Below are 13,330 nucleotides of genomic sequence, written 5' to 3'. Positions count from 1 at the left end.
TTGAAAAATATTTTCCGTAAAAGCCATATATCATGGGAATGAACTAAATCATAAATATTAACCCGTTTTCAAACATGAAGATTGTGAATTTAAATCGAATGTATTTAATGGTCAACCAATTTAGTTTTTTTAAAAGACTTTTATGTAGCGCAAACTAGACCCAAGACATCGAGTATCAGAGTGCTTTACATGAGCACCAGTTTCATTACAGAAGGACACATTCATTTTTGGTAGGCACGGGGAGATTAAGTGATTCGCCCAGAATCACAGGATGTTGAGCGTCGTTGCCGTGACACGAACCCGGTCCCTAGCTGCGAGGTCGACTGATCTAGCCTTAATGCTACATCCTCTCCCCTCATCCTCCCATATGCATATTCCACTTCAGTGTTGTTTAACCCACCCTTTTCTCTCATCCCCATCAACTAATTCTCATCTTTACATCCAAGCAATTGGAAATCTAAAAATGTTTATTTACAAAAGAAACATACCTGTGACTCACGAAAATGGTGAGGAGGGTTTTTCCCAGCACCCCAAATGAGTACAAGTAGCATAAGTAGGCAAGACATACGTTTAAAGGATTTTGTCTACAGACTTCCAATGAGATCATGTGATGAGGCTGAGGCAAAGGTGTTACACGTGTGCAGGATTCTGAAGGCTTGATAAAGGATGCAAAAGACCTTCAAATAGATTCAGAAATGTAAGCTGGTGCAGCTGAGTAATCTAATAAGAAACTTCTCACCTTAAACAGCAAGGATGGTATAGTAGGCTTTATAGGTGTGTGTAACTTTAAGGCATGATTAGAATGAGCTCATACACAATTAGGAGCCCAAGGGGGAGAAAAGGGATATGAGCAGGTCGCCCCCCACTCTGTACCTTATCAACAACACAAGACCTGTCCCTATAATATGTAGAAACAACTATTTCCCATATATCTTAACAGACCCCTTTCTTAAGGTGTCAATAAGCCGTGTGTAAATCTTACCCTACTGCTTAGTTATGCCCTTGTGGTCATAAGCTTGACTCTAAAAATGATATTTAAAACTGTGTGTGGTACTGAAGACAACTACACACCCTCACCAAGCCTTCTAAAGAAACAGCTTCCAAAAAAGGGGGAGCGGGAGTTGGCAGTGCCTCAGGGGAGCAACACCCGCGGAGGAACAGACTGGTACTCGTCTGTATCCTCACGTTATCATCATCAACAACTGCCAACTGTAACAAAGAAAGGGGTAACAAACAGTGCAGACAACATAAACCAAAAAATGTGCTCTGTGTAAGTGACCCAATGCGGTGCGACCACTCTGATCTCAAAGTGTGACACCACCACCGTTTAAAAAGGGCAGAGCTCCACTAGCTAAATTACTTTTATTCAGTGCTGTGTGCCCGCTCTATTAAAACCAAACCAACATGTTTTTATTGCCGTCATAGATTTGCCGGCAATTTCGTCAGGGTTTTGGGTCTCCGCGTTCTCTGCACGTCAATTCTTCATTGATTGTACCTGTAGTTGTACATAAAACAGTACCACTCACACTTATTGTCCACATTACACTACTCTCTTGGTTATGACCTCTAAAAAAAACACTCTGTTTCAGTTCAATAAAATACACTCATACAATCGTGTTTCAATTTACTAGGTAGCAGCTATATGCTTATGTACCAGCGCCCCCGTAGAAGAATCAGTCCAAACCGGTGCCTGTAGCCTTGTTGCAGGTACCGGACAACTGCCCTCGGTCAGTACTGTAGTAAGAAAGATAAATAGTATTCAAACTATGTTAGGCATGCAGCTCACTCATTCACTCCCATATCGTGTTACCAGTCCAACTTCATGTTGTTAACCTGCTATTCGTTTGTGACCAGGACCCCATCGGCATATTTGTGCACAGCTTTATAAACTGCTTATAGTGCTATGACGGACCCGTTAGTTATATCTTGAAGCTTTCATTAAAAGGCCCCCTTTCACCCGTATAGCTGACGGGTACTGCATCACACCAAAAGCGCCCTCTTACCGGTATTTGTGCAGGTAGCTGGCCTCCGCTCACCCCCTGTGTGTCTGCATTGTCCACCATTGCGGTTATATGTGGTTGCCGGCTTGTCACGCTACTTCGGCGTTTTTGGATGATGACCTCCAAGCACTTGATCAAGGCAAAACCTGTTTCCTAATCCTCCTAGACCTATCCTTGGCTTTCGATACGGTCAACCATGAAAAACTCCTTGAGCGCCTCACACTCAGGATGGGACTGTATGGGCCTGTTCTTGAATGGTTTAGGTCATTCCTCCAGAACAACTCACAGAGATTCCTAATCAACTGTAACTTGTCCGCTCCGTCTCCAATCATGGATGGAGTCACCCAAGGGTCATCCCTGTCCCCTACCCTCTTCAATCTTTACCTCGGACCGCTAGTCGAAGTACTATGCACTGCAAATATCTCCTACCGCCGACGACACCCAGACCTACATCAACGTCTCTTCTCCTTAGGAGATTCTTTCCCTGAATGAGGCCTTGAAATTGACTGTCCAATGGCTCCACTCTAACCAGCTCAAACTCAACGCAATCAAAACTGAATTTCTCCTAATCTCCCCACCCAAAACCAACCCTGATATTCAGGAATGGATTAAGGCGATCACAGCTTTAAACTGCCCACCCACCGTAATGGACTCCACCAAATCCTTTGGAATAATCCCAGACTGCAGCTTAAACATGCGTGACCACATCAACTCGATGGCCAAATCAGCCAGATTTCACCTGAGCTACCTAAGAAAACTGAAACTTTCCCTTGACACTCCTGACCTAAAAATAGCAGTCCCGGCACTAGTCATCTCTAGACTGGAATATGGATGCTCTACCCTATCGGGTCTACCCAAGATCTCCCTGACCCCATTAAAAGCCTTGCTCAACACGGCAGCCAGACTACTAACAGGTTCAAGGAAATTCAACCACATCTCACCACACCTGAAAGCTCTGAAATGGCTTCCTCTTGAGGCCAGAATCCAACTTAAACTGGCATGTATCACGCACAAGGCTCTACACTCAAACTCCCCAGCATTTCCCGCCCAGAAACTTGTGGTATCCGGAGGAGCCAGAAACTCCCGGTCCGCCAGAGACCTCTTGCACCAACTCACTCCCGCCAGCCATTAGAAGAATTCCATCTCTGTCACGCTTTAAAAAGTAGGCCAAAACCTTCCTGATGGGCAAATTGCTCTCCTAAATCTTGCTCTGCAATAACCTCAGCGACTTTGTTTTACTTCCGATTACTGCCACACCTTGGATTATCCAGATGCTATCCACCCTGGGATCTGGGACCTCTTGTTCTCGCAAAATGTATTTACATGTTTTTATCCCAAATGTTTCCACCCCCCTTTCTAAGCTAAAGCGATCTGATACCCTAACGGGTCAAGTTTGCGCTCTATAAAACACAAATAAATAAAAAAGATGGGTGCTCTCATGATGCGAAAAGTAGTACAGCTTGGGGATTAAACTGATTCTGTGGCACAATACCTTGCAGTTTAGAGCCCAATTTGCATTTTTGAAAACAATTGGTGACGTAATGAACGTTTAGCTTCTGAAAGTAACATTATTTATCATGACTTTTATTCAGCAGGGTCTGGCTAGTAATGAAAGATCCTTCAGTCTTCCTCGAAAGGCATGAAATAGTTTCTTTTCATGGTCATGTTGGTTGCTAAGTAGCTTTTCAGTTTCTTTAAAAAGCATCATTTGACAGATACCTTCAGAAATGCGTAAAATGTCCAATGTGGGAAATGCTTTAATTCAGATTCACTACTCAAAAATGTGAAGCCTTTTCCAGCAAATCTATTGTTTTTTACTGATTTCAATGTGCATTAGAACACTTAAAATAATTGTCTTATCTTGTATTTGGCGTAGACTGAATTTGGCTATTCCACAGTAGCTATTATATTCATGCATTTTCTTCTTTTAAACACCCCCGTCCTCCTATCGTTTTCACTCCTTTTGTCTCTTATTGCTTCTGTTATAATGTTTGTATTTTATTTAGAAAAAATGTTCTTTAATACTATATTGTTAATGGGCCTGATTCGTGTACCATTGTGTGTGCTTCATTTCAATGTACTTATAGCAGCACTTTTTAATATAGTTTTACCGCAGCCCCTGTTTCTCCCCTATGAGTTGGGTGGATTGTTGAGCTGGGTGCTTTGTAGTTTTATGTTTTCATTTAAAAACGACTGCCAAAATTATGCCCTTTGTCTTTTCTAATTTGACATTTAAATTTAAGCAGAAATATGGATACGATTAACTGTTTCATGGTTCCTTTTTTAGGTACACATTCACTGGAATCTATACCTTTGAATCACTTGTTAAGATTCTTGCTAGGGGCTTCTGTTTAGAAAAGTTTACTTTCCTTCGAGATCCATGGAATTGGCTGGATTTCAGTGTCATTTTGATGGCGTAAGTATCATAAAATATGTCATTCAAAATATAAATTTATTTTTGACTCACTTATAGTAGCAAATAACGGTTCTTTAATTGTGTGGCTATTCGGAGGCACAGTGAGGATTTTACTTTAGCTATAGCTAGAAAAGATGATTTTTCTAGATTTATTTTGTTATACATTTCTAGTCTTTGGCTGCCACAACGAACTATATATTCCATTAACAATTGCTTCATGTTGCTCAGTGATGGACATGCATTCATGCATAATATACAAAAGTAAGGTAAATAGTGTGAGGGAGTATAGTACAGGACTCTATAAAGGCTGAGGAGACCAAAGACAATTTTTGGAAGAGAACTAGGCATTATCATGAATACAAGGATCATGGTATATATGCAGGAGGAGAAAGTGGAAAACAAATCATCCCTGACTGGTATGTAGTGTTCGCTGTAGTAAAGCTAGAGCTTCTGAAATGCGAGAGAAAATGAAATATTCTGAACAAAATAGGTATTTATTTCTAGAACGTATGGATGTTCATCAAAAAACGTATTTTACAACACTTTTTTGGCGATATTTTTAGATTTTGACTCTTAATTTAACTTGGCGGTGTTTCAAGAATCTTGGTTTATTGACTCCGTTTTGTTGGCATAATTACACGTGGATGATATAATAAATCCTAAAAAGGACATGTAATTTAAGAAGGAGTCGGAATGGCACTCTCAGTGTAAGGGTTTTGTGGCTGAATTTCAATTGTGTTTGAATAAGCATGCTGCTTTGCAGACGACCGCACCTTCGAGGATACTGGGAGTGTATCTAACAGTTCAATAAATAGGGAGTGTTGCTGTCCATTTGGAATAGGGTGAGCCTAGATAGAGGCCTAGATCTTATTCTAAACAGTGGTTAGCTGGTAACAGTTAGTGTGGGACTTTTTGCTAAGCTGCATTTTGAAGATGCGCTTTGAGTCATAGAGTCCAAAGCATTTGTTGCAATTTGTTTGAGAGGCTTCAGAGGATCCGGGTCCATTATCCAGAGCCAAAACCAGCATTTGACATTTTACCACTAACATATATCAGTTTGAGTTAATTGTGTGGAGATCAGCATTAAGAAAGAAAGAACTGTAGCGAGGGTGGAACACTGAATGCCGTGCACGGACTTGCAAGCAGTCCTAGTGAAGAACTGTCTTTGTGTTAGAAATTAGATAAACCATTTCGGATAGTGTGTGACCTGTATCTGTTGGATCTGGTTGGATGACGAGGAGGGCCTAGTGGTTGACAATAATAGAAGTCACTACTTTGTCTGGAAAAACATGTAGGCGTTGGTCACCTTTGAATGTGATTCAGAGAGCATTGCCTACTTATGGCGGCCACTTTGGTATTTTAATTAGTTGGAAAGAGTGAAATTAGATGATGTTGCTCATTAAAGTTTAGGAGCCATTACGATATTGCTCTCTTTAGTACATTCCTTTGGACTAAGGCGATTGGTATTGGAGACCCTTGCAAAGTAGTGAGTATGCAACCTTTCAAAACTTTGTCTACTTGGATGTATGTGGAAATAATATTTATCTCTGCTGCTTTTTTTTAGAAAGAGATAGTTGAAAGAATGCATAACACCAGGAGTGACTAGGTGATGACACATTAGAACGTAGATAGGAAACCTATGTTAAACTCATTCAAGCAAATTGTGTTGTGAATCTATTATGCTTTAGGCATTTACAGCAATGCTCATTTTCAAAGTAAACAGAGCTTATGTATGTTTTATATTGTGATGTTAAATGAACTACTGGTGGCCAGATAATTTTGTAATGAACTGGAAAGTACAGCATGAAATGATAGCTACTGTTGCTTGAGAACGTAAATTTTATGCCTGCCTTTTTGTTCACGTAAATTAAAGGCATGAACCTACCCCATCAGAAGTATGTCTTGAGGTGGTGCTTCACAGAGCATGCACGCTTTGCACATTTTGAGCATGTTATGCATGGTGTGTTAGACAGTGTTACAGACAGTGATTTCAACAAAATCACTGTCTGTAGCTCAAGAATGCATTCCCTTTAAAAAGAAACTAACTTCTATGCTTGTCTCCACATTTTCTTGAAAACATCAATACATAATAGGTTTCTATTTACGTGTTTCCATAATAAGAGTCTCTCAGGGTAGGTGTACTAAAATGATCTGGATGACAACAGAAAACATGGGGCATGCATTGGATATGAAGATACACACCCCAGCTCTGTGTTAACCACATCTCCACGTGCCTGGACTTTAGATTCTGGCAGGTCCTCCCATTGATCTTACTTATTGTTATCATCACTGCTTATGATTATGCTTTGTGCTGGCCTAAAGTTTTCTGCCTCTGTATTTTTTGACTACACTGTTGTCTGAGTTATACGTCTCCTCTCTATCACTTAATTGTAAATCTCGCCGATGCCCTCATGTAAATGTAAATGTGCTGGATTTGTAAAGCGCACGGCTGCCCGTGAGCGTCCCGGCGCTTGCTTAGGGAACCCGTCCTGGTATTCCCCTGGGAGAAACCCCAGCAGGGTGTCCACAAGGTGAAAGCCAGGCATCCCGCCGCGAGGGGCAGTAGTGGAGATTAAGCAAGCTATTGCCCAGAGTCGCAGAGTGTGACCCCGTGAGTTGAGTAGGAACCAGAGCGAGAATTGTCGAGTCCATGGAATTTTTTGAGCCGAGACCCGCCGAGGCGGGGAATCAAACCCTGGTCCACGGTCGATCTCAGATTCCGGGTCTGCCGCCTCTAACCACTGAGCCACGCTTCTCCACTGGGTCTCATGGGTCTTGTCGTTAAATAAATAAATAAATTGCGGTAGCTCTCTGTGGAGATCTGCGTTTCATTTAGATGTGCACCTTGGGATTGAGCTTTTACTCTAGGGTTGGCAGTTAGTGGGAATTTTATAGCCAAATTTGGTAGAAATACTTAGCACCACAGTTTCATTTGCTTGGGCTATTCAAGGTAGCTGTTATGCCATTAGTGAAATGCCATGTTCCTATTTATTCTTCTGTTGTTGGCAGGCAAAGTGATGAACCATTTCAAAAGTATCCTCCACTGGCATGTCTGGGTATCTAATATGCACTGTTTGAGGAGTTAGTAATCCATGATAGTATTCTGCAAGGGGTATCTGTGATATGCACTTAGAAATAACACGGAGGTAACCTAGCTATACCATGGAATGATAAATATTTTTTCTGTTATCCTCCACGAGGATATGATTGGTATGACACACCAATTTCTGACAGTCAAATTATTCATCTAGGTGTAAGTGATAGAGCAGATTTTACTTTTACACACACCCGCATTGAATTATACGACCATCGCAGCTCTTCTTTAGGTGAAGTGTCCTTTAGTTGGTAGGATGTCTGTCACTCAGGTGTAAAGTGTAATTCCGGTCTTTGTCCAATCAATGTTTATCCACAGAATAGACACATGCGGTTATAATGTGTAAAATCAGGGCAAAAATGCATGTGCACGTTATTTACCAATTTCGTGTTTCAAATCAAAGACGAAACTTTGCTGGAAACTCAGCATAACTAGTATTTGTGTAGCAGAGGTTTTGGCTGTTTTAGCATCAAGGTCTAAATTATCTTACGTTTTAGTGATATCTTTACATTTTTGTTAAATGAGAAGTGCCTTGTGACATTAATATGTTAACTTTTAATTAAGTTTTAAAACTTCAAGGTGCCTTGAAATGCTTTTATTTAAACCTTACCCAACTTTTATTCAGAAACTGAAAATGTTTCTATTTGTCTGAAGGACTGCGCTTACAAAATAACTTTATTTTGTTTTACCTCTGTTAGTCTAACAATGTGATTACTGTGTTCTAGGAATCTTTGCTTCTACCTTTTGACAAGTGCTTAAATATATGGCATGTCTTAGAAAACAGGGGTTCAAGAAAAAATCTAGCCTTGTTCTACTGATCTCTTTTAATAGTCAGATCAAATCAATCTTTATTTCGCATTTGATTAAATGCATAAAAGTACATGACTAAAACAGTACATATAATAAATACTGCATACCACAAATACAGGTACAATTGCGATGCGGGTCAGTCTAAATGCAAATTAAGATTTTTTAAGGTAAGTACCATTAGCCAGAACTCCATGTACTGGGTCCATAAAGTTAAAATACATATAAATTACATACTTAGGGATAAAAACAGAGTTAAAAACAGGATTCATTTCAACAGATAAACCATTAACAAGTTCATACATGCTAAATATGGCTGTGCAAATCTAGCAGATTTGGAAACTTAGCACAAGAGGCAATAAGCATTTACTTTGTTCATACATACAAGTTCTGACTGTGCAAATCTAGCTTTACAGTAAAAACTGAACACGGAAATCAATTAAAATCATGGTCCACACCTGTTGTAGCGTCAGTCGGACAAAAAGGGAAGTCCATTAATAACCTTTCAACTACTTAACGCAGATTGTATGAAGGAGACCATAGTGAGACAAGCAAACAGGGTCTCTAAGTTTTGTAACATAGCAAGAGCCATTGTTGGGGAGCGATTTCTAAATTTCTTCAACAGAGGGATAATATATCGTTTCCTATCTTTACATAAAAATTGCAAAAGAACAATAGGTGCAAAGTTGATTGAGGTGTCTTAATATTATACGGCCAAGGGGGAGTTGTGAGATTGAGAATGCATTCATTGGATACCCCAGAATTATTGGTAAATAATTAAATCGAAATCTGGTTAGGATATACCGGTGCTGGATGTTTTCAACCAATGGAAAGATAAGATGGATCCCCTTGCTGGGAGTGTGATAAACCATAATAGGTCGAAACAGAAATTTTCCCCATGCATCTATCCCACCTATCAGAAGCCGTTTTCTTAATAAAAAGTTCCTTTAGCCTCGATTTAGGAAAACCTTCACAGAGGCTAGGAGTGTCAAAAAGTTCCTGTAGCCCCAGTGAAGTAAGAGTATGTTTTACGTAGGATAGCCAAGTGATTTTGTGATTGTGATCTAAGGACAAAATATCTTTCAGAATCCTTTGATTCAGAACAACACTGTTCCTTTTCCACAATGACAACCACGGGGAGATTGGGGCCAGTTTAATAAAATTGCTGATGTATGACAGATCAGCTTCCTTGTGAGCAACAAAATAACTACAAGCTGTTGGAACTGCTAGCAGCCGCTTAATGAAATTGTCTTCTGTTACTTGTAAGGGTGTGATGTCCACTATCCCCCAGATCACTACCCCATAAGAAGCAATAGATCTTGATTTAGCCAGATAGATTTAAATCATTTCCGGATGGGCTTACTGCCCAATTGTTTTGAGAAGCGGAAAGTTGCGGCTATACTCTTAGCCAATGATCTTCCCTATTCTTTACCATCGCCTACCAATACTGTTTTGAATCGACAGCCACCCCATAATAATTAAAAGCTGAAGACCTGTTCTATTTTTTCCGCATCATGGTAAAAACTTGGTGGTTTCTTATTGGCGCCCCCCCTCATAGCTAAAATAAAAGTCTTGGATTTATTTACTTTAAGGTCCAGATAGAACATAAATGCCGTATAATCAGTGATAAGATTTTTAAGTGTTATGGGAGTTCTTGCTAAAAGAACATGCATCATCCACGTATAGCAGAATCGGAAAGGTGGTGGTCTGTGCTTGAGAGGTGTCTTTTGCTGTTTTAACTAAAGCTTCACATATATTAATTGTGTAAAGGGCGAATAGAAAGGGGGCCAGAACACAGCCCTGTCTGACCCCCTATCGAATTTAAACGGTTTTGTGCATTCCCCAGGTCTTCCAAATCGGACCATAGCAGAAGCGTCTGAATAAGACTCTCTAGTAAAATTGGTTATTGCAGCCTCCACTCTCATGGCCTCCATGATATTCCATAGGTTGCTGTGTACCACACAGTCATCAACTTCGACAGATCCATGAAGGCCATGTATACCTTGCCTTTCTTTGCTAAGGAGTACTTCGCAGCTAGTATTAACAAGTTAAGACATTGGTCAATGGTACACCCACCGTGCCTGAACCCATAATGCACTTCGGCGAGAATTTTCTTCTCCGCCACCCAAATTTCCAACTTATTTAGTAGTAACCTACCCATAATTTTAGCTGTACTATCTAACAGGGTAATAGGGCGGTAATTGAGTGGAGTTGAGGCATTACCTTTTTTATAAATAGGTATAATTACTGAGGTGTTCCAGGAGGGTAGGGGACCATTTAATGCTATTGAATTACAAATTACGGTCAGTAGGGGTGACCACAATTGCCTATTTGTCAAAAAATATCCATTGGAACCCCGTTGGTTTCTACTGCTTTGAGAGATGGTGACAGTCTCTACTTCCTCTAGTTCACCAAATGAAAGACAGATTGTTGCCTTAATAGGCAGACATGTGGCGAGAGCCCACAGGGCTATGAAAAATATCCTTAAAGTAACTTATCCATGTTTCCTTCTCTATATAAACGTTCAGAGAGGGGCTGTCCTTATCTGGAAGGGAAACTAAATTAACCACATTCCAGAAAGTTTTACTATCTTTCAAGGCAGATGCTTTCTTTAAAATTACCCATGCTTCGTGTTTTAGCTCTTTCTGTCTTTCTGCCCTGGCTAGCTTGTACAGGTTCCTTAGTTCACGAATATGTTCTTTATCTCTTGGTAAGACTTTAACAGCCTGATTCATCAAGCTCAATAGCGTTCGCAAAGGGCCAGATTCTCAGAATCTGGCCCTTTGCGAGCGCAATTTTTGCATTTGGGATTCATCATCCCAAATGCAAAAATCGGTAATTACGAATTCGCAAAATTGCGAGGAATTACATTTAAGCAATCTCTATTTGAGATTCCTTAAATGCAATTCATCATCCATTTTTAAATTGCGAAATCGCAATTTCGGGCCGCTATTTACCGCGAGGCTAGACCTCGTGGTAAATAGCGAAAACTTCGAAAAATGCTTTTAAATGCATTTTTCTAAGCTGCATGTTGCACACACACATGTCCTTTGGACATGTGTGTGCGCAACACCAATGTAAATTACATTTCAGGGGTGCTACAGGGTGTCCTTTGGACACCCCTAGCACCCTTGAAATCGCATCCTTATTTGCGATTAGCAATTTGCTAATCGCAAATAAGGAATGTGTAGGAATCGCAATTTATTTAGCGATTCCTACATGAATCCCGTTTTGCAAGTCCTTAATAGCGATTCCTTATGAATCGCTATTAGGGGCTCGCAAAACGGGAGATTGATGAATCAGGCTGTTAGAGTTTTCCGGAGGTTGTAAGAGGCTACTGAAAAGTTCTTATTGATCCATCGGGCCGGGCTATATCTTTTGTGGGAATTGGGCGGGTCAGTAGGCTTTTAATGTTTGCTTTAATATTAGCAAAGGCGTCTAGCACCAAGTTGCTACTTAGTTGCGGGTCAAAGCAGCATTGAAAATCCTCATAGTTGATGGCTAGAAGATTTGCAAGTAGCTTAGGCTCGTCCACTTTATTCCACTTTAGGGTAAAGCCACTTGTACCCCCTAAAATAGGTTTTGGGGCGACTTTACAAAGGCTTTTTTTAGCGACACACCCCTCAAAAACACTTGTAGCATTGCATGGTCACTGAATTCAGTGAAAGAGACCTTTATCTTGGAAGTATTGGTATTTAAAGGTTCGCCCATAATTATATAATCGATCACAGAACAATATTCTATGTCATGAAATGTGGGGGATAGTTGGCCAGTTACTAGATCGATTTCATTTCAGGGCTCTAGTTGCCAAGTCATCGGTACAATGTTCAGGACAGTGCCATGTTTATTGTGAGTGAAATTAATAAATGGCTCACCCCTATGGTCTTCTATCCCACACAGCGTTGTCTCTGCTGTTGGGCAAGACCTAATATTAAAGTCTCCCACCCACAAAATGTGTAGAGGGTTTGGATGTAGTCCGAAGAGATCTTAGTTGGCCATCCCTGTGTTCTCTGCTACAGTTTCTGTCTTAGAAAAGTTTCTGTCTTAGAAAAGTTGTTATTACCATGAGGTCCCAGGTGTCATAACCTTTTATTACTAGCATATGAAAGTGAGGGGATGTTTATATGAATTGTAATACTTTTATTCCAAAAGTGTTAGCTAGCAGTGTCAGAAGGCCCCCCTTGGCTCTGCCCCTGGTTGAGGGTAAAGCGGGAGTGCTAAATGAGCAGTAACCGTTAATAAAGATTGAATGTGTCTCCCAAGTTTCTTGGATGCAGATAATCTGAAAATCGGAGAGTGCTTTAAAACACTCTTCATTACATCGTTTATAATTAAAGCCTGCTATGTTCCATGATTGGCCAAGACCTACTCCCTATGTTTTTTACCAGGTCCGTCTTTGATGCAATATTGTGTATGCAACAGGGCAGTTTATAAAAGTAACCAAGCGGTACAGGGAAGATCTGGATCGGGGCTATGGGTGCTCTGTGAGAATAAAATTATGTCAGCTAAAATCTGCAAATTATCAAAATTTAGAACGATGTAATCGCCCTTGTGTGATTTTGGAGATGGGCCTACCCAAGAGATTCTCCTGGCCATAATAAGATGGTTCCGAGCTAAGTGTCCCTAACTATTATCAGCTGAGAGCCAGTGGGATGATTTGTCCATAAATTGGGTAGTAGTTTCTTGTAATATGGGCCTTAGCATAGGAACATTTACCAGGATTAAAACAAAATGGTAAGTAGCTTGGGGCAGATTGAGAATTAGTGAGTGAGTTACACTCGTGTGTTCTAGGGGGATAGACTGTGATTGGCTGGGGATTAAGTTAGTTAGCCCTGAAAGGTCTAGGTGGTGCACCCCCCATCCCATGGCTATTGGGAACACAAGTGTTCGTCAGCGTATGTGTGGATAGCCCTTCGTGGCCTAATTTAAAAAATGTTTCATCTGTGGGGGATGCAACTTTCCCCGTAGTGTAGGGCCCGTGTTTTGTGTCCAAGTTTAGCTCTGCTATATCCC

At 40.6% G+C, this 13,330-nt stretch overlaps 1 protein-coding gene across 1 annotated transcript in view; it reads left to right on the top strand.

Annotated features, from left to right (window-relative positions):
• LOC144823277 (sodium channel protein type 2 subunit alpha-like) overlaps positions 1-13,330 on the top strand; it is a 942,252-nt gene that overhangs the window by 263,376 nt on the left and 665,546 nt on the right. Inside the window, exon 5 of the mRNA XM_078681632.1 lies at positions 4,288-4,416. Coding sequence (XP_078537758.1) covers positions 4,288-4,416 — 129 coding nt within the window. The remainder of the gene's footprint in view (positions 1-4,287; positions 4,417-13,330) is intronic.

This window comes from Lissotriton helveticus, chromosome 3_1, assembly GCF_964261635.1.
Source record: "Lissotriton helveticus chromosome 3_1, aLisHel1.1, whole genome shotgun sequence".
In the NCBI taxonomy this organism is placed as follows: domain Eukaryota; kingdom Metazoa; phylum Chordata; class Amphibia; order Caudata; family Salamandridae; genus Lissotriton; species Lissotriton helveticus.
This window is presented reverse-complemented; position numbering and strand designations above follow the sequence as displayed.